The sequence below is a fragment of the Eptatretus burgeri genome, chromosome 4 (assembly GCF_056783735.1).
Source record: "Eptatretus burgeri isolate ZD-2024b chromosome 4, Ebu_testis_v1, whole genome shotgun sequence".
Lineage (NCBI taxonomy): Eukaryota > Metazoa > Chordata > Myxini > Myxiniformes > Myxinidae > Eptatretus > Eptatretus burgeri.
In genome coordinates, this window is record NC_140964.1 from 66,037,433 (window position 1) to 66,064,682 (window position 27,250).

Consider the following 27,250-nt stretch of genomic DNA (forward strand, 5'->3'; position numbering starts at 1 on the left):
CTTCACCTCGAGCTCCCATTGGCTGGAGCAGAATTTGTCGATGATTGACGTTTGCAATGGCATCCTGGAGAGATGGGGGATGGGTTTCCCCTTGGTCCGTCTACCGGAAGCCGACTTTCACAGGGCAGTATACTCGGTGGGACTCCTACAGCTCCACGAGAAACAAAATTGCCTTGATCAATATCCTGGTTAACATAGCACAGAGGATTTGTTCACCTTGTAATCTTCCTGCTGAAATTGACAAAATCATGAATATACTCAGTGAGAATGGTTATCCTGAGCATATAGTTAAGATACGTGCACAAGTTTCTAAACATGACAAAAGATCGGAAGATTGGTCTGGACAAACGTCCAGTCTATATCAGGATGCCCTGGAAAGGGCAATCATCACGAAGGTTTGAAGTACAAATCAAACATATTGTATCCAACACGTTTTTGTCTGTGCAACCCCGAGTAATCTTTACCTCTCGCCGTTTGCTGAAGTCAGTCAACAAGGATGTGCTGCCCACCTCGCAAACCAGCAATGTTATTTATGAATTTAAGTGCCGATGTGAAGCTCGGTACGTGGGCCGCACAACACTAAGATTAGCTGATCGGATCAAACAACACATCCATTTGGCGATTCGAAGAAAGATTGTGAGGGTTAGAACACAACCAGTGCGAGCATGTAGAAATATCCAGCAACCACCGGCCACTGTACCTGCTTCATCTGCCATTGCACAGCATCTGGTTGCCAACCTTATCTGTGCAGACCAATACAATGCAGAGATGTTCAGGATATTGAGCCGAGGTCAGAGCTCGTTTCATTTACGTATGTTGGAAGCAACCTTCATCCTTACCACCGATCTATACTATGCCATCAAAAGTAATTTGTACGATCTCTGTGTCTCTTTCAGCATGGAAAGATCAAGGGAAGTACAGTAGCAAATGGTGAATGGACTTAAGGGGAAACCCCTCCCCCCTCTCTCCAGGATGTGGTTGCAAACGTCAATCTGTTGAACTCCCTCATACATTAATATTAACAACAAAAACGATCTTATAATGCTTCATCTTCCTCTCTCACACATGTGGTACTCTTTACTGTTTCACAATGCACTACTCTTCTGCTATTTTAACAGACTGCTCTCATTTCGACCTCTCCTTCATTCCTTGCCTAAAAAATCCAACTATTACAGCGCTTCTTCTCTCCATGCTCTGAATTCGCCTTCATTGCATCCATCAAGAATTGTGTTAAATCGCATCTCTGACCTAAAACTTTTAAAAACCACAGTTTGCCATGGATGCTCGCTTTCCATCAACCATTCTTTTTTCCAACTTCAGTGCCAACTCACCCCCCTCACCCCTCACTCTCACTCTCAAAGCAACCATCACTCTTCTCCTCCAAGCCTCCCTCTCACCTCTTTCAAAAATTCCCCCTCACCTTTCTCCCACCTTTCATCCCCCTCACTCTTCCTTCTCTAAGTTGCCCCCCCTCTCATCCACCAACCTGCCTCCCTCCACTGCCCTCTCACCTCCATCTCTTCACTCCACCTCCTCAAATACTCAACTGCCATCTTCCTTGTCTCTTGTCCCCCCTCTCTCCCAGCACCACAGAGCCTTTTCTCCTCCTCATTCGGCCCCCTCCTCGCTATTCTGCAATACCCCACACTCCTTCAGCAACCCTCCTTACCTCCCCCTCGTCCCTCGTCCTACCCTCCCCCGCCCCCCTCCACCTCCTGCACCCAAAGCCTCCTCCCCTACCTCTTCATTAAAAGTGTGGACCTCAAATATCCGGGGCCTTCGCTCAAACCTTTCAGATCTTTCCATGCAGGTTGCCACTGACAAACCAGACATTATCTGCCTAACAGAAACTTTCCTCTCCCAAGACGTGTCTGACTCCCAAGTATCTCTCCCTGGTTACTCCCTCTTACGGTATGACAGACCTGAGCCTCGTCCTGGTGGAGGTGTTGCTCTCTTCATCAAAGACTCTATTCCTCACTCTCCCTGCACTGCTCTCACTCCCCCACACCCCAGGAATACCTCTGGCTTCGGCTTCCCCTCCACTCCCACCTCATGTTTATATGTGTACTGTGCCGGCCACCGAACAGTGATGACTCCATCTACACCTCACTCTCCGAAAACATGGACCATCTTCTATCTTCTCATCCAAACTCTCTCTTCCTCTTATGTGGCGACTTCAATTGTCATCACGCCAGTTGGCTAGGTGTGGGTACCTCTCTCACCTGCCATGGGACATCAGCAAAAGCTTTCTGCGACTCATTGGGACTGACTCAATCGGTCCAACTTCCCGACCCGGATCTCAACCAATGGTACTCCATCTCTTCTGGATCTGATTTTGACAAATTTCCCTGACAATATCTGCTGCTCTTCCTTCGCTCCAATTGGTTCTTCTGACCACGTCCTTGTTAAAGTGGACATCTCTCTGGCTGTTATCAGAGAACCACCTCACCGCCGTCCCGAGTCTGGCATTTCACTCAAGCCGACTGGCAGGGTCAAGCCATCAAACTTACAGACTGGTCTCCTATCACTACTTTCTCAAACATCAACTCATCCTGGGAATTCTTTCAAAGAAACTTGCTCTCCCTCATGCACAGATTTATCCCCTCTCGTGTTCAGTTGTCTTACCCTTCCTCCCGCCCTTGGTTTACTGAAGCTTGTGGCGAGGCAGTTGTCCTGAAACAACTTGCCTTTGCCTCATGGAAAGCAAACCCAACTGAGGGCAATCTCAGTTCTTTCCACAAAGCTCGGAACAAGTGTGTAGCTACCCTCAGGAGAGCCAGAAAACAACATCTTTCCCATCTCAAGTCTGAACTCTCAAACCTCTCTCCCTCCTCAAAATCCTGGTGGCGTTTAATCAAATCTGTTTCTGGTGTATGTTCCCCCTCCATCCCCTCCCTTACCTCAAATGGCCGCACTGCTGATTCCACGTGATAAAGCTGAATGTCTAAACTCGGTGTTTGCAGCTAAATCTTGTGTCCCAAACCCATCACTATCTCTACCCACTTTACCCAGTCGCACCCAACTATCCCTGGACTCTGTATCCTTTTCTCCTGACAAGGTGGAGAGCTTGCTTTCAAACCTCGAGTCAGATTCTGCAACCGGTCCAGGCAGCATCCCAGCCACGTGTCCTCAAAGCCTGCTCTTCTGCTCTTGCCCACCCTCTCTCTCTGTTCTATTCACCCTCTCATTTTCCCAAGGTCATCTGCCATCTGCTTGGAAATCTGCTAACATCACTGCCCTGCATAAAAAAGGTGCAAAAACAGATCCCTGTAACTATAGACCAATCAGCCTTCTCCCAATCATCAGCAAGGTTATGGAATCCATCATCGCTTCAGACATGAAATCCTTCCTCTTCTCCAATGGCTTGATTTCCAATCATCAATTTGGTTTTCAGACCAGGTCACTCTACCCTAGATATGCTGCTACTGCTCTCCCATCAATGGATGGAGGTCCTCCAATGCCAGACAGGAAATCCGAGCCGTATCCCTGGACATATCACGTGCTTTGACACAGTCTGGCACCCTGCCCTACTCACCAAACTCTCTTCCCATGGTATTCAAGGCCATCTCCACTCATGGCTCGCAGACTTCCTCTCCTGCTCGCAGTCAACGTGTGGCCCTAAATGGAGTTCTTTCATCCCCTCTTCCTGTGCAGGCTGGAGTTCCTCAAGGTAGCGTTCTGGGCCCTGTTCTTTTCTGGTTTTCATCAATGATCTCTCGGACTCTCTGGAAAATCCTCTATTTCTCTTTGCCGATGACTCCACCCTCTGCCGTACCATCTGTCATCCCTCAGACCGGCAAGCAGCAGCTTCTTCGCTCACTGCAGATCTGGATAAAATCACAAACTGGTCCAACACGTGGAACATGTCTTTCAATCCAGACAAATCTCACACTCTCACTATGTCTCTTCGAAAGGACCGTTTACAAAACTCCCCCATCCACTTTCTCAACAATCCTCTGGAAGAAGTCTTTTCTTTCAAGCTTCTGGGTCTCACTATCTGCCATGACCTTTCCTGGGAAAGTCACATTTCCAACCTTGCCTCAAAAGCCAGTCGCCGACTGAGGATCCTCCGTCGTGCAAAGTCCTTCCTCGGCCCTCTTGAGCTCCTGACCACTTACAAAGCTTTTGTCCGTAGCCTGATGGAGTACTGCTCTCCCCTCTGGGCTGGTGCTCCTGCCTCCCACCTTTCTCGACTTCACGCTGTCGAAACCAGGGCTTTTAAGATCATTGGCATCTCCCGCAATGAAGCTGAGTCTTTGGGCCTCTCACTCAATCACCGCAGGTTGGTCGGTGGTCTTTCTGTCTTCTACCGACTCCTCTCCAGCCTTGCCCCCCTGCTCTCTCTGCGATTTGTCCCAACCACATTTCCACAGGGCGCTCAGGTCCGCCAACAACCCCCTTCTGGTAAAACTACCAAAATCACGAATCACTGCTCATCTTCACTCTTTCATTCCTCTTTTTCCCGCCTTTGGAATAAACTTCCTCACTCTATTCTTTCCCATTCTTCCCTCCAGGCTTTCAAAACAGCTGTTCACCACCACCTCTTATCTTCCCCCATCCAAATCCTCGATCTTTTCTACCCCCGATAATCCACCCAAGCCCACTTCCTTCAATTCTCCTGCTTTCCTTCGTGAAAGTCCCTTTAATGTCCATCTTCCCCTCGCCATGTTCCCCGTCCCATCCCCATCCCTCTCCCTTCCACAGTTCACCTGTGTCTGTTCCCCAATGTTTTGTCCCTTCCACTCCCGCCCCTCTTGTCTCATGCCTCCTTGCTGTGAGTTGTGTGTTAGCTCTCATACGAGCCTCGACCAAGGTATACAAAAAAAAAAAAAAAAAAAAAAATCATCAACGAACTCTGCTCCAGCCAATGGGAGCTTGAGGTGAAGATGATGAGCCGACCAGTGACCAGACCGAATTAGAGATAGATATATACTAGTGCGGGCCCGTAGGTGCGGGCCCATAGGTGCGGGCCCGTAGGTGTAGCTTCGTTCCTTCGCTTTCGAAAACAACGACTGGATTGGGGAATTGTTTCAATTAGATCGGACCAACCGTATCGTAAATGGCCATAACTTGGGAAACATACTCAGGTCCCCTGCGTCAATTGTGACGTCATACCAAACGAAGAAGAATTGACGCCCCCCCCCCTCTCGCCCCCCGAGTCTCGCCCCTCCTCTCTCGCACCCCCCCTCTCTCCCTCCCCTCCCCCTCTCTCCCTCCCCTCTCTCTGTAAATGTATTCACAAATGTCTATCAAGCACAACAATTAATTCAAACCTTGGGAAAAAACAGCTTTCAAACCCTTGGGAAACAGCTCTTTCCCTTGGGAAAATTCAAACCTTGGGATTAATTAATAATTTGAACAATTAATTCAAACCTTGGGAAACAGCTGAAATAGATAAAGAACGATATCAAACCTTGAAAAGGCACATACTCAGGTCCCCAGCGTCAATTGTGATGTCATACCAAACGAAGAAGAAGAATTGTGACGTCAATCGTGCAAAAATAAATAAATAAATAAACATTAATTGTGACGTCATAGCACCGTGTCCTGTCATTGGTCGACAGTTAAATGGCCGTAACTTGGGAACCGCTCGTCCGATTAATATCAAACCTTGAAAAGGCACATCCGCGGGTCCCCAGCAATATTCCTGGCAAGTTTCAATCAGATCGGACCAGCGGTCGTCGAGAAACGGCGGTCGCACACAGACACATTGCTGGAATTATAGATAGATAGATAGATAGATAGATAGATAGATAGATAGATAGATAGATATATAGATATATAGATATATAGATATATAGATATATAGATATATAGATATATAGATATATAGATATATAGATATATAGATATATAGATATATAGATATATAGATATATAGATATATAGATAGATAGATAGATAGATAGATAGATAGATAGATAGATAGATATATATATATATCTCTTATAATACCAAGCTTGCACACTAAAAACTCGGCTCACCGTCACACGATCCCTATGAAACTGCTGTGGCACTTAGCGGACATGCCGACAATGTTTGGGAAGTCTTGGCGTTCCATAGTACCACTTGCATTTTGCACAATGCGTATTTTTGTCATTCCCCGTGTACGGTCTGTCGTCTGCTACCAGCTATGTTGTACTGCTATCCCGTGCATGTGCATGGGTATCACTAGGAAATAAATATATATATATATATATATATATATATATATATATATATATATATATATATATATATATATATATATATATATATATATATATATATATATATATATATATATATATATATAGCTGCAGAACCACATGACCGATGATGTCAAGTTTTTTTTTCTCGACCAATTTATCCCGAGATGACCAAAAAAATTTCAAACTGATCGGATGTAGCATTCTACGTATACAATGACGTCATAACGAAGGCACCTATGACATCATAATAAATAAAAATACGGAAAAAAAAACAATATTTGAAATTTTAAAAAAAAATCACTTATTCCCCATGCAGAGTACTTTGAAGTTTCAATTTCAACATGCGGAGTACTTCAACACATGAAGTTTCAATTTTTTCTATGGTGCGAAAAAGTGCAACAAAAATGATATCATTGCAACGTCTGCTCGAGTATGGATGGGTCTTGATCTTAGAGAAGGGAACTTTGAGGTTGTTCCAGATCAGAGAAGTTGGGGTGGAAATTAGCGGTCCAACATTTTTCCTTTTTTCACCATGGGTGCCACACCACATGACCTATAACGTCATGATTATCATCAAAACATTCTACACGTGTAGTCGCTCTTATGATGAAAATTTCACGTCAACCCGACAAGCGGTTGCCAAGAAAAACACTCAAGTCCTGTGCAGACAAATAAACAGATGCAAATGTAATATGCTCTTCACTGGTGAGGATAATCAAGAAGATAAGTTAACCAGAATCAGAAAAGATAATGAGCAAATCAGAAGCATTGTGATGTCAATGCCAAAGTATCAATGTTTGAAAATATCATATCGGTTCTTTTTTATTTTTTATGGTGGTTACGTTGATTGACATTCAAACACACCATCACACAAAAGGCCACCACACTACTTGTGAATTCAAAATATCAACACGTTTCATACTTTTTCACGACAGGTCTTCAAATCTCAAAGCTTTTGTTGATGAAAAAAAGTAAAAAACACGACCTTTCTTGATAGAGCATGCAGCTGATTGGCCACGACAATCAAAATTCCCTTATTTACAAAAAAAAAGTCACTGAACCCTTTCATCAAAACTCGAGGGGGAGCACTCGGTGGAGTGCAAAACCTCCGCCGCCAATACTGCTAGGTCACTCAAGTGAACCTGATATCCTATTCATTCAACATAAATCGATTCCTTGAGACAGAAATTGATTTTATATGGGTATATCCACCTGAAGTTCCAAAATCAGCCGCAATTATAATTTTGGCATGTTTTTGGTTGGAAATCACTTATAACATGAAGAAATGCAAAAAAAAAAAAAAATTCGAAATTTTGTTGAAAAAAAAGTTGCAAAATTTTCTGAGTTTTTTCCCCTTTTTTTTCTCTAACAAATTTTTATTTTTTTTTGGTTGGAAATCACTTAAAACATGTAGAAATGCAAAAAAAAATCAAATATATTTTCAAAATGGCCAAAACGGATCACACTCAACTGAACCAGGATTGAATAAACTAAACTAGATTGACGCGCATGCAGAAATGCCAAAAAAAAAAAAAAAAAAATCGAAATTTTTTTGAAAAAAAAGTTGCAAAATTTTCTAACTTTTTTTTTCCTTTTTTTCTCTAACAATTTTTTTTTTTGGTTGGAAATCACTTAAAACATGTAGAAATGCAAAACAAAAAAAAATCAAATATTTTTTTCAAAATGGCCAAAATGGATGACACGCCACTGAACCACAATTGAATAAACTAAACTAGATCAACGCGCATGAAGAAATGCCAAGAAAAATAAAAAAATAAAAAAATAAAATCCAAATTTTTTTGAAAAAAAAAAGTTGCAAAATTGTTTTTTTTTCTCTAACAATTTTTTTTGGGGGGGGGGTTGGAAATCACTTAAAACATGAAAAAATGCAAAAACAAAAATTCAAATATTTTTTCAAAATGGCCGCCATAGCGGACATATTGGACTTTGGACCAAGTCCAAAATCTAATGGCATGATAGTAGGGTGAATATACTGATTCTGGCTCACTTTTCCCCATGTAAATGAATGGGGGATTTTCAGCGATTCATATTTTTTTCCCCAAAAAATAAACCCCCTTTTTATCCCAAGGTATATTTATTTGTCTCCCCCTTTTAACCTGGGGACACTTTTTTTTCAAATAACCCATGCAATAAGATAAAGATTTGTTCAAGTAGTAAAGTGGTAATGTGATTTGTTAAAGGTGATTCTAAAGAAATATCTGAAACGTCTAAGCCTCGGGACACTCTTTTTCAAATAACCAATGCATATTGTTTAGCTCACTCATTGAACCTATAAAGATTTGTTCATTCTCAAATTCCTTCAACAGTTTAATTGTCTTTGAACAATAATCCCCATCTAAAATATTGAAAAACAAAACATTTGAATCTTTATATTTTTTAAGATACCCCTTCTGTGCCATTACGAAATGATAAACTTCTCTTAATGCTCTTGTTTGACCACCTCCTGAGCCACAGGTTATTTTTGTCAAGCCACGCCCACTTTTCATAAGCCCCGCCCACTTTCAAATGGAATTTTTTAAAGCCCTGCCCACTTTTCTTTAAGCCCCGCCCACTTTTCACGAGGTATTCCATAAGCCACGCCCACTTTCAAATGGAATTTTTTAAAGCCCTGCCCACTTTTCTTTAAGCCCCGCCCACTTTTCACGAGGTATTCCATAAGCCACGCCCACTTTCCTCAAAGCCCTGCCCACTTTTCTGCGGAATTTTTATAAGCCCTGCCCACTTTTCTTTAAGCCCCGCCCACCCTTCCATGAGGTTTTTTATAAGCCACGCCCACTTTTCCTAAGCCCTGCCTACTTTTGCTAAGCCCCGCCTACTCTTACATAATTTCCAGTTCATCTCTGACTCACAAAGAAATCACTAGAAAATTCCAGCATGTTATGGTTTTGAAAAATTTCCCAACGAAGGCTTGCCTGGGCTTGCCCATGGAATTTCCAAAGGAAACCACACCCACCAGTCTTTCCCTATAAAAGCCTCAAGCCCAGGCTCCATTTTAAACATTTTTTTTGCTGGCGATGGTGTGCTGTGTGCTTGCCTTGAACTCTCCGACTTGTATGGAATTAAACCTTCAAGTTGATGAACTGGATTCAAACCTCTTATCCATTGAGGTAAGATTTTATTTCCTATTTTTATTTCCTTTTAAACATCGACTCGTTTAATAATTAAATAACTTAATTAATACATTATTATTTTCTCTCACAGGAAATTGTATCTGAAATGCAATATGAAAATACCGATTTTGCCACAACTTGGGGTGAAATTGTTGGCTTGGTTGAAGACCTTGTGAGCGACCAAGACCCACAGAACGAGCAAGACCTTGAGTGGGATAACTTTGGGGTTCCTTGGAGATTGACTACTTGTATGGAACTAAACCTTCAAGTTGATGAACTGGATTCAAACCTCTTATCCATTGAGGTAAGATTTTATTTCCCTATTTTTAGTTCCTTTTAAACATCGACTCGTTTAATAATTAAATAACTTAATTTATACATTATTATTTTCTCTCACAGGAAATTGTATCTGAAATGCAATATGAAAATACCGATTTTGCCACAACTTGGGGCGAAATTGTTGGCTTGGTTGAAGACCTTGTGAGCGACCAAGACCCACAGAACGAGCAAGACCTTGAGTGGGATAACTTTGGGGTTCCTTGGAGATTGACTACTTGTATGGAACTAAACCTTCAAGTTGATGAACTGGATTCAAACCTCTTATCCATTGAGGTAAGATTTTATTTTCCTATTTTTAGTTCCTTTTAAACATCGACTCGTTCAATAATTAAATAACTTAATTAATACATTATTATTTCCTCTCACAGGAAATTGTATCTGAAATGCAATATGAAAATACCGATTTTGCCACAACTTGGGGCGAAATTGTTGGCTTGGTTGAAGACCTTATGAGCGACCAAGACCCACAGAACGAGTTCGTCCTTGATGACCCAACCAAAGAGTTATACCTTGGAGACCAGCAAAATCCTGAAAAAGAGTTTTACAGCAATAGTACTCATTGTGAGTTATCAAGACAATACCCACTGAACAAGTTATACCTTGATGAGCCAGAATACAAGTTTTACCTTGGAGACTCATAAATTTTGAAAAAAAAAATCAGTAAATGAGTTCTGCCTTGATGGTTTAAATAACTACCTTGGAGACTCAGGAAAAGGGTTCTGCCAAGATGGTTCTAAATATGGGACCTACCTTGGAGACTCACAAATTTTGAAAAAAAATCAGGAAATGAGTTATCCTTTAGACTTTGTAAGTTGGTTTTATTTTGGAGACTTGAAATGTGGGTTCTGGCTTGATAACTCACAATGTGATACATATCTTGGAAACTCAACGGGAATGTGGTTATACCTTGAAGACTTGGAAAGTTGGGTTTATTTTGGAGACTTGAAACTTTTTTGGAGACATTTATTTATTTATTTATTATTATTTTATTTATTTATATTGTGGAGACTTTTGGAGTTGCTATCACTCTTTGGGATCTAAACCTATCGATGTCGTTCTTTGTCGGATGGTGCTTGATGGGAGCAAGATCAAGAAAGTTCTGGGAAGAAAGTGCAGTCTTACTCCCCCTTTCTACGTCATCAAACCTGAAAGCCTTAAAAGACAGAATTGGAAGAAGAGAAAAAAAACATAAAAAAAATATACATTGTTCGTTCTGGGAAGAAAGTGCAGGCTTACTCCCCCTTTCTACGTCATCAAACCTGAAAGCCTTAAAAGACAGAATTGGAAGAAGAGAAAAAAAAAAAAAAACGTAAAAAATATATATAGGTGGAAATCTCATTTTGAAAAAGACATTGTGTTGGGTGAGGATTAAGTTGGGGTTGAGATTTTGAATGTGAGGGTTGGGGTTGAGATTTTGAATGTGAGGGTTGGGAGACACACACACACACACACACACACACACACACACACACACACACACACACACACACACACACACACACACACACACACACACACACACACACACACAGTGAAGCCTTCACTATTCAGTTGTGGATTCTGTGTTTGGGGTTCACAGATCTAAGAACGTCCCCCTTGACACACATTATATACTGTTATTCACCTCGGACTTGGCCCTCGAGTGTCCACAACGGTGTATAGTAGGAGGGAGTGAAGCGCCAACCCATTGCTCCCATTGCACACACACACACACACACACACACACACACACACACACACACACACACACACACACACACACACACACACACACACACACACACACACACACAAAAGTTAAGCCTCGACTATTCAGTTGAGGATTCTGTGTTTGGGGTTCACAGATCTAAGAACGTCCCCCCTTGACACACATTATATACTGTTATACACCTCGGACTTGGCCCTCTAGTGTCCACAAAGGTGTATAGTAGGAGGGAGAGAAGGGACAACCCATTGCTCCCATGGGTATTATCTGCTTAGTTTTGTCTTTTGTAATTCCTGTGAATAAAATGAACCTAAAATCTCTTCCCCTTCCAAATCATATATCTTATAAGTCCAAGGAACCGTATCTATTACATAAACAATTTTAAAAAGTTCGTTCGTCCATCGTTTAGTATAACCCTTTTCAAAATGAGATTTCCACCTATATATTCTTACGATATCATCAACTTTGAACTTAGGTTTTCTGACATTAATCTCTTTTTCATATTTTAATTTTGGAAATGTTTCTGATGGTTTCATATTTGTTGACGTGTGAATCGTGTCATTATACTTATCCACAATATCCTGAATAAAAGATGACCATTGTTGTGAACCGAGTTGTGTGAATTTTTTATATAGTCTCTCTTTTAAGGTACGATTAAAACGTTCAACAACAACTGCCTTCCCTTCATTAAAGGTACTGTATAATGTAATACTGTTATTTTTTAGAAAATTCATAAATGTCTTGTTATAAAACTCTCTACCCTCATCAGTCCACAATTTTTTAGGTTTTCTCTTACTTTTATTAAATATCTGTTGAAAGGCAAACATAAGAGTATTTCCTGTTTTGTTTTTTAAAGGGACAACCCATGCGTATCTACTCCTCAAATCAATAACGGTTAAAGCATACTTGTACCCCTTATCATTATTGAGTTCAATCAAATCAGCGGACCAGATATAATCAACTTCCTTGGAATAAACTTTCCTTCTACGAAACTTTGTGAATATTGGTTTATGTAATTCATCAGCTAATTGCTCTTCAGTCTTAATGACATCATTAGAACCTATAAGTTTTTTGAATTTCCAAGTCCAAGTTTCAATTTAGCACTGATTATCTTCTTCACAATGAAACGATCAACTTTTTCTCTCAAGGTTGGATTTTGTATCAGAGACAAATTATACAACATTTCTCTATCGGCTTCATGCTTTTCTTCCAAAGTTGTGGTATTCCCATAATCAATATCGTGTCTCATGCACACTTCATCAACTCTATTGATGGGTTTACTCCATGATTTAGGATTGTCTGCCTCATCTAATCTTTTATCCAAGTTTGTGCCTGGACCACAGAAAGAATACCCTGGAAGATGTAATTCCCCTGGTATTCCAGTAGTTGTAAATTTACTTCCTGATAAAAACTTTGTATATCTCCTCCTAGTTTGTGTTTGGAGATAAATTGATTTTTTTTGAACCACACACCGAACATATACCTTTTTGTATAACCCTGTTATTTTTACTTTTAATATATGAAATATTTTTAGTATTAGTTTTCTTTTTACATTTGAGACAATAACTCATTTATTTATGTGAAAAATTCCTGCAGAGTGCAAAAACCTTTTTAGTTTCCAACATGCACATTTGAATCTTAATTTTTAAAACATAAAGAATCCTTAGAAATGCCTTCACTCTCTCCTCCATTTATTTAAGAAAAAAAAAAAATGAAAAACTTGAATTAAAATGAATATCTTGTCGATGTCAATAGTCTTGTTGAAAATATTGCAAATAGACTTGTCAATTCTTTGTTTTCCTCCTCGGTGGGTTGAGTTATTTTCTGTAATACCCCCAATCTTTTTTTAATCTCATCGGTTTTCATATTTTCATATTTATTTAGTCTCGCTCTTTCCTCCCTCTCCTCCCTCGCCTTCTCTCTCTTCTCCCTCTTCTCTTTCTTCTCCCTCTCCTCCTTTTCCTCCTCTTCCCTCTCTTCTTCAACTCCTTCCTCATCCCTTATTATCCTTGAATCGCTTACACCCCATAGAATATCATACATATATTCATCAGGATTTCTTGTTATTCCTGTATCTAAAATAATTTTTTTTACAACAGGAAACCAATAAAATTTCTTTTGAATTTCTAAAAGAGCCTTACCTTTTCTTAACTTTATAATTTTTTCATTATTTAACATTCTAATTAAATCTAAAGTTGTCGGTTTATCAACATCAGCATAATGCCAATCTTTTATTGAAAATACCTCATTCTTATGTTGTAGAACATATTTATTAAAATACCGAATACCCTTTTCTTGAAGGTATGCTTGGACACAGAAATGATAATTTTCTTGAAGCCTTCTTGCTGTCATTTATGTATTAGAAATATATGTTAGAATAATATTATGGCACAAAACACCTCCCCATCTTCCCATAGTTAAATAATTTTGTATTTCCTTACTTATTATATATAATCCTGTTTTTTCTGTTTTCATGATATAAACAAGGGCAAAACCATTATTATATTTACCCTTATTAAATTCTTTTATTTGTTGTTTACTAATCGTGGCCCCACAAAACTCATTCTCGATACCAAGTGGATAATATTCTTCCTTACGAGACTGATTTAATTGTTCCAGGTCTTCAAGGTTAATTTTAAATGACCAATTATACCCTAAATCATTCATATCATACCCCCATTGTTCTATTCTCATACAAATGATATGCCCTTCTTTATAAAAATTTATTTTAATTCAAACTGTGAATTCTGTATGACCTGGAGATAATATCAAGACTTCTGTATCTTTGGAAAACACGGCCGTTTTATTTTAGGATATATATTGTGATAAATCGCTAACCAGTATGAGTACCAGTATACTGGGCTCGTGTATACCCCGGTTAAAATAGGTGTACCATATCCCTGTGTGTCGTAAGAGGCGACCAGGGTTGCGTCAGGAAGGGCATCCGGCGTAAAACATGTGCCATATCACTATGCGGATCATACGAATGATCCGCTGTGGCGACCCCGAACGGGAGCAGCCGAAAGAAGAAGATTGTGATAAATCGCTTAATCTCACCAAGTCATTCGCGTCAGTTGGGCTTGGATAATTTTTTAATTTATAAGCATTTTTCATGTTAATATTTTTGGTTATATTATATTTATGTCGTTCAGCCTGTGCCTTTGTGTAATAATTTGATAAATCAATATCCAGTTCTTGGGATACACCAAAGATAGAACCATCTTTAACAACAGTCATTTATATTAGATTAAAAATAATATCATAAATTTTTTTATTTTTGTTGAGTTGAAATAACACTTTTTTTTTTATACCTTGGTCGAGGCTCGTATGAGAGCTTACACACAACTCACAGCAAGGAGGCATGAGACAAGAGGGGCGGGAGTGGAAGGGACAAAACAGTGGGGAACAGACACATTAGACATAATTAGACATTAGAACAGACACATTAGACAATTATATAGACATAATTGACCACAACACTTGGAATTTAATTCTTGGACTTGAAATGTTTGATAAACACCATTCTGTAAGAATTTTATGACTTCAACAGGTGGTGGAAGACCAAAACTATCAAAATAATATTTGTCTTGACTATTAAAAATACAAACCCAATGAGAACCGTGCCCATTATTATCTTCTAAGTTCATAATAATATTCTTTGTATGTTTCGGCACATTTGTTAATTCATCTCTCATACAAATAACCACATTATGAATTTTTAATTTCTTACAATATTTGACAAGTTGTAAATTTGATGTTGTATTCTTTCCAAATTCTTTAAACCACTCATCAATGCTCATTTATTTATTAGAAAGATATAATCCATTACCTCTTTTCGTTAATTTTACACCTGCTTGTGCTATAGAAGAAAGCATATCTCCAACTAACAATCTCGCTTTATCAGGCAGACCTTCAAGTTTTTCAGCAAAATCTACAATTATACCACTTCCACTAATTTGTTTCTCCAACTCTTTATGTCTTTCCAATTCTTTTTGAGCCTGGAGTTGAGCCTTCCTTTCGTTTCCAGTTTTCACCGCTGTTGAAATACCACCCGTCAATGCTCCAACCGCACTTAAACCAGCAAATAAAGGAATTAGAAATGGGAGAAATCCTCCACTCATCTCTCTTCTTGAATATTTTTTCAACATTGGTTTTGTCATTTTAATTTTAAGTGAGCCAGTGTCATTCAAGATTTTAACCTGTTCTCTTGTGAGCAAAACATCAATTCTTACTGCTCCTTTTCTCTGAATTGTATTAACGTTAATCATACAAGGCTTTTGATTTTGAACACAAGATGATAGTTTATGAAGATTGATTTGATTAACATATACCCCAGTTGGTACTTTGCCACTCATTTATTTAACAAAAAATTATGTGAGACTAATCATCACACCATTATCTGTATTAATCTGCAATTCTGTTTCTTCCAAAAGCAAACAATATGTATCAACTTCTTCACTCTCTCCTCTTTCAATGTATAGGGAAGTATCCACTCGATTAGACTTTATAGTTTCCTTTTGAGCGCTCAGGTCAAACGCATAGATTGTATACAAACTTTTAAATGCTGTCATATCCAAAATAGGTTCTTTATTTCCATTACTTTCACACACCTTTTGGTAAGACTTGTATGCTTCAGCAAAATCATTTTTTTCCCCAATTAATTTCCAATCTATCTCGTGGATAAAATGTTCCATCTAGAGAAACACGAAGTTGTTTCACCTTTGCATTATCACTCAATGCATTATTCTTATCAGTCGCAGTATCACCATCTGGCTTTTTAAAAATGATCCACAGATATCGTGGCTTTCCTTCCAGAACACCCAAATTCCACGTGTAAGTAGTTTGGTTGAGTTTAACGTGTTGACATCTTCTTTTGAGGTATGATACACCGAGTGGTTTCTTTGAGTTAAGTCTTCTATTCAACATCTCTTCCGTTTCAAGATTAGGAGTATATTCACTGATATACCAACTCATTTCCTCAATTACAAATTTATTCTGATCACCAAAAGCATTACCAACACCAAAAAGCAATCTATTTTCATGATCTTTCCTTTGTAGTTGAAATCTAATTTTAAGACCATACAGAACTTTATCATGATTACAAAATCCAAATATACCTTAAAGAGGAACTGCCACAGTAAAACTATTTATTGCTTTTGTATCATCATTATACGCTCCTTTCCTTTGAGTATATCCAGTGTCTGTGTTTGTTCCCGTTGACATATCAGGAATAAAACCTTCGACAGACCCCTTTCCCATTCTATCACTGAATGTATAGAGTGTAAATTTCATCATTTCAGATACAGCAGAGACATAATCAAACACTTCAACTTCTTGTGTTCCAATATACAAACGCACACTATCAAACATTTTCCAGAAGAAATCATTTACGAGTGTAGCGTTTGTGTTATTCCCAGCCTTAGTGAATTTAAATTTACACAACAAGAAACTTTCGGATAGATTCAAATAGGTTTGTTGATTATTTATTTCCAAATTTTTTGTACCATTCGTATTCCAGTCTGTTCCAGTTATTGCATTTACCTTGAAGTAATCTTCATTTTTAGTGGAGTTTGAGATAATAATAGTATCATCCAAATCATAGATACTATCAATTGCTTCCATACTTGTATTTATTTAGGAAAAAAGATGTTAAAACTTTTGAAACCCTGATCCAAGTATTCGAATTATTTTCTGTCGTTCTTGGGGGGACAACTGAGTTTTGCCTTTCTTAATTTCTTTTATTGCTTGTAATTTATGAGATTCCTTCTGGGCATCTTTTATGCTCTTTACAGCACCTGCTACATTTCCCACAGCAGAAGCAGTTGAACCAATTAGATCTTTATGTTTAAGAATATTTGAACCAATACCCATTAGAGTATCAATTATCCCATCTCCTCTAAATTGATGTCCAACACCCCTTTGTCTCTTAGGTTTATAGTATCCTCTACCAAGATACATACCTTCACCCTTGTAGTATGGGGAAAGGAACATCCCATCCCCTGTAATTATTTTATATTTTCCCAACTCGTGTTTCCTCACAATAACCATCGTATTTATTTATTGGAAAACTTTACGTAGGTGAATTCTGATGGATATAACTTCTCCATTAAAAGAAATCATATGATTATCTTGGTTGGTTATCCTAAAATTTACTCTGTGTATGGTTTTTCCTGACACAGGGAGATAAACCAAATTTTTGGGTTCCATATTGAATTTATAACCAATTGGGGTTGAGTATGCGCTGAATGAAAATATTGTATTTGTTTTTATTCCATCATTATAAGCACCATCAATCAAATCACAGTGAATTAACACCGAATTTATTCCTGAGGATATTTGAATGACATTATCACTGTAAAACGTCCCATTAGTTTCAATCTTTTTTGAGGAGAAACCCAATAACTCTCTAAATGAATTATCAATTGTGAAATCAACCTTGTAGTTATTTTTAACTTTAATCGTTGATTTTGAAGTATGTTTATAACAATATTTTTTGGTTCATCACCCTGTTCTTTCATAAGACGAGCAATTTCGGAAGATATTTGAGAAATCTCATATGCTCCGGGTGAGACTGTTATCTGCTCTCATATGCTCCGGGTGAGACTAAATAAGGTATTATAAGTTTCCATGGACAATAAAGATGCCTCATATTCTTTTGTTGGGTCAAGTTGTAGTGGGTATGGGAATGAAGATGTGTGGTCGCTTGTTGTGAAATTAAAACTCAGGATTGTGCTTCTCATCTTATTTAATATGAGATAAAATGTCTTTATATTGAGATTTATTAATTATTTTCATGTTCATCAACTGGTCTAAAATGGCTGATGCTTCATTAAAACAATTGTTATTTCCAGCCTTCTTACTACCTAACAACAATAACAGTCTATTAACTAATTGCGATGGGTCATTTGGAAGAAAACTAATACTTGAACCAAGGATACTTAAAGCCTGAATAATGTGTTTCTCCTTCTCATTTTTCCTACTTTTACTAGAAATACTAACCCTATAATTTAGAGTGTCAGCAGATCAATATATACTCTATCATCATTATTTTTCATATCCAATGGTTTATCAATATACTTTGATTCATCCCTCACAGTTGAACCTTGTATTCCATCTTTTGTGAGAAGAAACATTAATCTCGGAGTTAGTCTAACAGGGGGTTGAGCAGAACCCAAGAACCTTAATTCATCATTAAATATCAATACCTTTTCTTGAACAAGATGAAATATTGCTGGTTGTTCTGTTGGAATGAGTCCTGCTTTGGTTTTTGAATCCGCTGAATATTCATTGTTTTGAAGAGCATTCACAATATAATCAGGGGGTCGATTCATCTCTTCCAGTTGTTGAAATAAACCTTCATCATCATATTCTAATTCTCCTAAATGCTCTAATTCTTCCTCCGTCATTTGATCAAAATCTTTTAACAATTGAAGTTTTTTAGGAGTATATTCTACTGTGGGAACTGTGGAAACATCTTTCATTTTTTCTTGGGAAGATTTTAAAAGTGGTTTAAAAAATTTCTCTTGTTTTCTTTCAAATGCTTCTTCGCCCGTTAGTTTCTGTCTGCGTTTCTTCTTTATGTCTTCCTGTTGTTTTACAACTTTTGAAACCAACTCTTGATGATCCTTAAATCTTCTTGCTCTTTCTTTTGCATCCATTTATTTATTGGAAAATATCATTTAATGAATTGTAAAGATCAACAGGGAAATTTTCCTTTTCTTCATCATTCAAGTAGATGTGTTCAAATAAATCCTTTTCTTTAAATATTTCATCAAATTCTTTATTAACATTAATGCGAGTTGTAATTTCTTCTTCACCAATACTTGCATCTCTGCTTTTCATTTGCGTTGAGTTTCTTTGTATCATAAACTCAACGTTTGCGTTGAGTTTCTTCATCAACATCAAAACCGAATGATAAAATCTTCACTCTGCTCAGATGTTTAATAATTTGTCTCGTTCCTTCTGGATTAGTTTCAAATATCCCAAGACCACCAGATTTTAGTTTCCTTAACTCAATCTTACAATGTGAATATTTTGTTGTACCAAGAGAAACCTCCTCAAATATTGACCTTCATTCCTCAATCGCATATGTTCCTCCACTGAAATATAGTGATAATCTTCACCTATTACTTCTCCAGGTCTTATTGCTCTAGTTGTTGTTGATACAATGCGTATCACGGGGTGTTTTTTAAGTAAATTTACAATATTCTCATTTGTACTACACAAGAACCTTGATTTATGAAAGTTTTTTTCCAGAAGCAGATTTACCTACAAGATTTATAATAATAGTTGTCATTTATATATGTAATTGTTTATAAAACAAAAAATATATCCCTTAATATCCCATTTTGTTTCACAACAATATATTTATATTTTTCAGTCGTGTGCTTCATGTAATCCCCAAATTTCTTTTTACTACATAATGTAGAACAATTATCTCTCCAAAAATTATTGATATCTATTGAACTTCACTTGAATAAAATAAAAGTATTAGCATTGTTTCTGATGGAACGACGAGGAAGTTGAAAGTACGATTGACTAAGATAAATACAATTACAAGAAGAATGTCTCCCTCTTGTGTAGTAGCTGCCCATTACCGTTTGGTTTCTATCATTAACACAATCATCAAAGATAACGAGGTTCTTTTTTGATTTCTCCAAATCTTGGGGAGACGGTATATCATCCGTATTATCACTAAGAATACAAGTTATCGGATTTGATTTCTTTTTACATCTCTGTGTATCACAAAATAGTTGAATTATATCTTCAATGTTATAATCATTTAGGTTTTTTTGAAGTTTAAATAAACCGATTATATCTTCTTTTTGAAGACCAGCATTAAAACCTTGTGAGAGTAGTTGATACTCTGGTTGAAAACTCGACTTTGTGAAAATTATTAAATTATCATAATCTAAAAAGTTGGGAGTGAGGAGCATCTTTAAAAGTAAGCAGGTTTTTCCACATCCACTTGAACCAACTATGAGACATCTTAATGAATTTGGGAGATTTTTATGGTTGTTAAATTTTATCTTATTTTCCCAAATGGATAAAAAAAATCATTCATTTATATATTTGGAAAACAGGTTATTTAATTCTTCATTGGCTTTTTTAGAAACTTTATGTTTTATCCTAAGTTCAGGTTTAATTTCAAGATAATCCATTATTTTATTTATGCAATATCTTGTGTTGATATTTCCCTGAAAATCACATCCATGAATAATATATAACAACAATCCTTTGAACATTTCTCTAATACGTTCAGTTTCTTCCCTTGTAAGGAAAGGTGTGTTATCACCCTCATACTTTACATTCATTTCTCTAATCAATCTTGTAAAGTAATTCATTTTTGGTGTAAATCTAAAAATAATTTTCCTTTTTATATTTTTGATTATCATTAATTCGAAGATAATCACAGAATATACATTGTTTATAGGCTTTTGACTCTGTGTTTAATCCCCGTCTTTCACACGCAGGACAATTCTCAAATTTGTCATATGGAGAATCAGGAAAGTCTAGCATATTTATAAAGTAAAACTTTACTTAAACTGAAATTCATCTATACTTTCAGTTGTATATTGACTCATATCAAATAATATTACCATCGATATACTTTTTTTCATTACCAGATTCAACGACAACATTTTTTATATTAAAGGTAATTGTAAAATGATCGTTAACTACTATTGAACGAAATGTCATTTCACCTGATATATTAACATCCTTTATTTCATCAGGATTTACATCTTTCAGGTTGTTGAAAAAAATACAAATTTCTCCTTGCATATTACAGATGGTCTTATCTTTTCTTTCTAAAGCTTCATCCATAAGGTTTTTGTTTTTTGATACTTTTTCTTGTTTCATTGCTTTTTCTAGTTTTGAATATATTGCCAGAAGGAGAGGAGAAACTTTTGTTAGAGATACTTTAATTGATGTTCTACCAGGTATACTAAAAGCCCTTCCACTGAAGGAAATTGAAGAACTCATCATATCCACCATAATTGTTTTTATCCAATAGTTGTTATATTTATCTTTGTTCAATTTTACATCCTTGACATATTTCTCAGTATCTTTAACAAATGAAGAGATTGATTGAAACTTGTCTTTTGTGTCTTGAAACATTGTATTTATTAAGTGAAAAAGTTGGAGGATAAAATGGTTTTAAGCACAGATTCACCTGTAAAATAAACAAAATTTTCATCAAGAAAATTTTAGTTTCAGCAAAGATTTATTATATAAATATGGTGAATACAACATACTGCGATGTTTGTAATCACGAATATAAACATTATAGAAAACACCTCCGAACCAACAAACACACATTTAATCTATTTCATAAAATATCTCCTCTTGAGTTGGAAAGAAAACATTGTGATATCTGTTCAAAGGATGTTTTGAAGAGAAGTTATAATAGACATCTTCAATCACAAAAACACAAGAAAAATGAGTTTAAAGTAAAGGGAGACTATTATATTGAAAACACTGATGGGGCATTTAAAGGGCATATAAAAATAAGGATTTTTCAATTTGGAGAACCCGGTCCATCATCAATAGCTGAATCAATTGAAATAGTGAAACCTGATGTTGAAAAAGTTATTAGAAAGACATTAAAAGAAATGAAAACGTTAAAGTTTTATATGGGAGTGAAAATGAATATGAAAAGACAAGATGAAGAACAAACTCCTTATATGAGAACAGATCTTCATTTTATAACATCATTTCAAGATTTTTTGAATCGTGGGGTTTATGAAGAACTATCAAAACAAGAGGAGGATGTTGATAATACAGTGGTAGGAAGTGGATTCAATATTTTAAAAAATCATCTTTTTAGATATACACATTCTAAAATCAAACCCTCTTAAAGCTTCTTCTTATATTGAATTACCAAAAGAAATAAAACTAAAGAAGGCAGTTGTTAATATTAAGAACAATGATAATAAATGTTTTCTCTGGTCTGTTCTTGCTCACTTTCATCCACCAAAATGTAATTCAGAAAGAGTAAAACAATATATGAAATATGAGAATACCTTGGACATTAAAGATTTTAAATTCCCAATGCCACTAACAGATATTCCTAAATTTGAGAAAAAGAATAATCTTTCTATTAATGTATATGGATTAACGGATACAAACAAAGTTCAACTATTAAAAATTTCAAACAACTATAAAAATGAAGAAACACACATTGATCTTTTATATTTTAGTGTTGGAAAGAATTCACATTACACATACATCAATAATTTATCAAGATTAATCTCTTCTCAGGTATTCAGAACAGCAAACAAAATATATCCTTGTAAGCGATGTCTTAATTCATTTCATACAAAAGAACGATTAGAACAACATTCAAAATATTGTAGTAATCATAAATCAGCTGTAATTACAATGCCGAAACCTGTAATACAGGTTAAAAGAGCAAATACAAAAGTAAAAGATTTCTTTTGAAGATTATAATAAATCTATCATGCACCCATTTGTGATATACGCTGATTTTGAGCGTATCCTTAAAAAGATAAATACTGCTTCTCCTAATCCAAAAGAATCATATACAAATAAATATCAAAAACATATTCCTTGTGGTTTCTGTTATTATATCAAATCATCTGTTGGAGAAAAGTATAACAAACTTGAACATTATAGTGGAAAAAAAGCTTCACAAGAGTTTGTAAAACGATTAGAAAAGGATTGTATAAGACTCACTAAATTAATGAAAGAAACAAATGAACCGATGAAATTAACCAAAGAAGAAAAATTAGAATTTAGAAAGAACAATATCTGTCATATTTGTGAGGGGGAAATTAAGGAGTCTAAAGTTAGGGATCATTGTCATCTTACTGGTAAATATAGAGGTCCCGCTCATTCCTGTTGTAATCTTAATTATAAATTACCTTCTTTTATTCCAGTCTTTCTTCACAACAGCGCCAACTATGATACACATCTATTTATAAATGAACTTTCAAAAACACCAGGGAATATTTCTGCCATAACAAACACAAGTCAAAAGTATATTTCATTTACAAAAATGATATTCACAAAACCTTTAACTCGTATTAGGTTTCTAGATTCTTACAAGTTTATGGGAACACCACTAGCCTACCTCGCATCAAATCTAAGCTCCACGGACTCTTTTCCAAATCTTAATTCATTCTTTCCAAAAGAGGAAATTCTCACTAAAGAGGAAATTCAGATTAAAGAGAGAATTCAAAGTAAATAGGAAATTCGAATTAATGAGGAAATTAATGAAGAAATTCTAACTGAAGATGAAATTCTAATTATAAAGAAAATTCGAACAATGAATGAAATTCTAACTAAAGAGGAAATTCTGATTAAAGATGAAATTCTGATTAAAGAAGGAATTCTCACGAGAGAGGAAATTCAAACAAGGAATGAAATTCAAAGTAAAGAGAAAATTCTTACAAGTAAGGGAATTTATCCTTATGATTATATGGATTCATTTATGAGATTTAAAGAAACACAACTTCCTTCAAAAGAAAGTTTCTATAATAACCTTTATGAAGAAGAGATAAGTGATAAGGAATATAAACACGCACAAGAAATATGGAAAATATTTAAGATAAAGAACCTTGGAGAATATCATGATTTATATCTAAAAAAAGATGTTTTATTGTTAGCTGATGTGTTTGAAGTTTTTAGATCACTCTAATAATAAAAATTGTTATGGATTAGATCCTGCCCACTATTTCACAGCTCCTGGTTTAGCTTGGAGTGCAATGTTGAAAATGACAAAACAAGATATAGATTTAATCAGTGATGTTGATATGCTTTTGATGATTGAGAAGTCCAAGAGAGGTGGAATATCACAAGTATGTTCAAAAAGATATGCCAAAGCAAATAATAAATATCTTCCAAATTATGATAGTGAAAAAGATAGTAATTATTTGATGCTAATAATTTGTATGGATGGGCAATGTCTCAATCTCTGCCTTATGGTAAATTAGAGTGGGTGGAAGAAAAGGATTATGAAAAGGCTTTGATGAATATTGTTATTTCTTCTCAAGAGGAATTGAATGACGAAGAAGAAGGTTATTATTTTGAAGTTGATTTGAGGTACCCGAGTGATCTTCATAATAAGCATAAAGACCTTCCTTTTGCATGTGAGAAAGAAACCCCAAAGAAAGAATGGTTCAGTGATTATCATAAAAGTTTTAATATTAAAGGCAAATCAACAGAAAAGTTATTAACAACATTCTATGATAAAGAGGGATATGTTTTGCATCAGAGAAGCTTAAAACAGTTTTTGAGAGAAGGATTGAGAGTAGCTAAAATTCATAGAGTTTTAAAATTTAAACAAAGTCCTTGGGTGAAAAAGTATATTCAATTCAATACAGATATGAGAGCAAATACAAAAGTAAAAATTTGAAGGGGACTTTTATAAATTAATGAATAATGCTGTATTTGGAAAGACGATGGAAAATGTTAGAAACAGGCAAAACATTAGATTCGCAACATCTTGGAAAGAAGCTTCGAGATTGATAAATAAACCAAGTTTTGAGAGAGAAGAGGTTTTTTTCAGAGAACTTTTCTGCAATTCATATGAAAAAGGAAAGTATTGTAATGGATAAACCAATTTATATTGGAACAGCAGTTCTTGATTTATCAAAGATATTGATGTATGATTATTTGTATAATGACTTAAAGAAAGAGTATGGTGAAAATGTTTCATTGTTGTATATGGACACTGATAGTTTTATCCTAGATATAAAAACTGATGATGTTTATAAAGATACGAAGAAAAATATTGGAGTATATGATACAAGTAATTTCAGGAAGAAGAGCGAGTTATTTTCCAAAAAGAATGAAAAGGTTATTGGTAAGTTTAAGGATGAGTTGGGTGGAAAAGTAATGAGTGAGTTTATTGGATTGAGAGCAAAGGCATATGCTTATAAGTATGGTGATCAGATTGATAAGAGGTTAAAGGGAATAAAGAAATATGTAATAAAGAAATCAATAACTTTTAGAAATTATTATAATTGTTTGATGAATAAGAAGGAAGAATATAGGAAAATGAATACAATAAGAAGTTATAAACATAACATATATAGTGAAGAAGTAAATAAAAAGGCATTAGGAGCCTTTGATAAGAGATTTATTTTAGATAATGGAATAGATTGTGTTCCATATGGATATTGTATGATAGAGTGTATAAAATAGATTGTGTTTCAACGATGGGAAGATGGGTTAGGGTTTTTTAAGGGCTACCGCCGCGTTTTTTCGCAATATATAAATGGTCAAACCAAGTATTAATCAAACTAAAGAGTGGAGAAAATCTAAGTCTTGGTATAAAAATGGAAAACATAATGAATGTGAAAAATATCAAATAAGTCTTATTGAAAAAATAACTAAAACAAAGGTAAATAAAACAAATAAGCGAATCAATTTAAAAACTAGTAAGTTAGAGGACGTAAAGAAAAAAATGAATATCCTTGAATGGACTGAAAACTTTGATGGTTATCAATTGAACAATGAAAAAACAATTTACTATAATCTCAAAATGATATGTGGCTCAGGAGGTGGTCAAACAAGAGCATTAAGAGAAGTTTATCATTTCGTAATGGCACAAAAGGGGTATCTTAAAAAATATAAAGATTCAAATGTTTTGTTTTTAAATATTTTAGATGGGGATTATTGTGCAAAGAAAATTAAACTATTGAAGGAATTTGAGAATGAACAAATCTTTATAGGTTCAATGAGTGAGCTAAACAATATGCATTGGTTATTTGATAAAGAGTGTCCCAAGGCTTAGACGTTTCAGATATTTCTTTAGAATCACCTTTAACAAATCACATTACCACTTTACTACTTGAACAAATCTTTATCTTATTGCATGGGTTATTTGAAAAAAAAGTGTCCCCAGGTTAAAAGGGGGAGACAAATAAATATACCTTGGGATAAAAAGGGGGTTTATTTTTTAGGGAAAAAAAATATGAATCGCTGAAAATCCCCCATTCATTTACATGGGGAAAAGTGAGCCAGAATCAGTATATTCACCCTACTCATGATCCTTGGACCATACCTAATGCCCCCACCAAGTTTCGTCGAAATCCGTCGAGGAGTTTTTCCGTAATACTGTTCACAAACAAACAAACAAACAGACAGGGGTGAAAACAGTAACCTCCATCCATCTTCGATGGCGGAGGTTAATAATTACCAACAGACACCTTTGCAGATAAAACTGAATACTGGTAACCGTTGGAGCGAGTGTCGGTGAACAAGATAAACAAAGATACTATTATTATTGCTCAACACTAACTTTTTGTGGGGTTGCTCTGCAGGGCAACCATTTCAAAACTTTGGTTGCCAGGAAAAAAAAAATCAATTTTGTACAAAACAATGCAATGAGGTTGCCCGACGCCAAATTTTGGTTGCCCCGGGCAACCGTTCATGTCAAGCCTTGCTGTTATAAACGTGTAGTTGATAAATCTATTGTACAACGTTGAAGAACTGCAAATAAAATGCATCATTAACTGACATCAATGCAACATCTGCTCAAGTATGGACCTTGATCATAGAAAAAGGAACTTTGAAGTTTTTACAGATCAGAGAAGTTGTGGTGGAGATAAGGTATAGGAACAGACTTCTAAAAGAAAAACAAATACAGATACAGATATCGATAATCAGGGTAATTGAAAAGGGGGTTGTTCTTTTCAAACGCATCTTGAGTGGAGTGGAACCAAAATAATGTGAACTTCCATATAATACCTTGCACAGATTAGGGGGGAAAAAACAAAGCAAAATGACAACTATGGAAAGAGTCTTAAGTATAGATTGCATACCTGGGTCGGGTTAGGAGCCGAATTTGCCTGCGAAGAGAATCATGTGGAACCAGTGAAAGTCAAGGAAGGCAGGACAAGGAATGGAGAAAGACG

General features: G+C 36.0%; 1 protein-coding gene across 3 annotated transcripts in view; it reads right to left on the minus strand.

Annotated features, from left to right (window-relative positions):
- Window positions 1-27,250, minus strand: part of ZCCHC8 (zinc finger CCHC-type containing 8) — a 139,257-nt gene that overhangs the window by 110,364 nt on the left and 1,643 nt on the right. For all 3 annotated transcript variants that reach the window (XM_085878501.1, XM_085878500.1, XM_085878499.1), the window contains exon 2: window positions 27,158-27,198. In XM_085878501.1, the coding sequence (XP_085734627.1) occupies window positions 27,158-27,198 (41 nt within the window). The remainder of the gene's footprint in view (window positions 1-27,157; window positions 27,199-27,250) is intronic.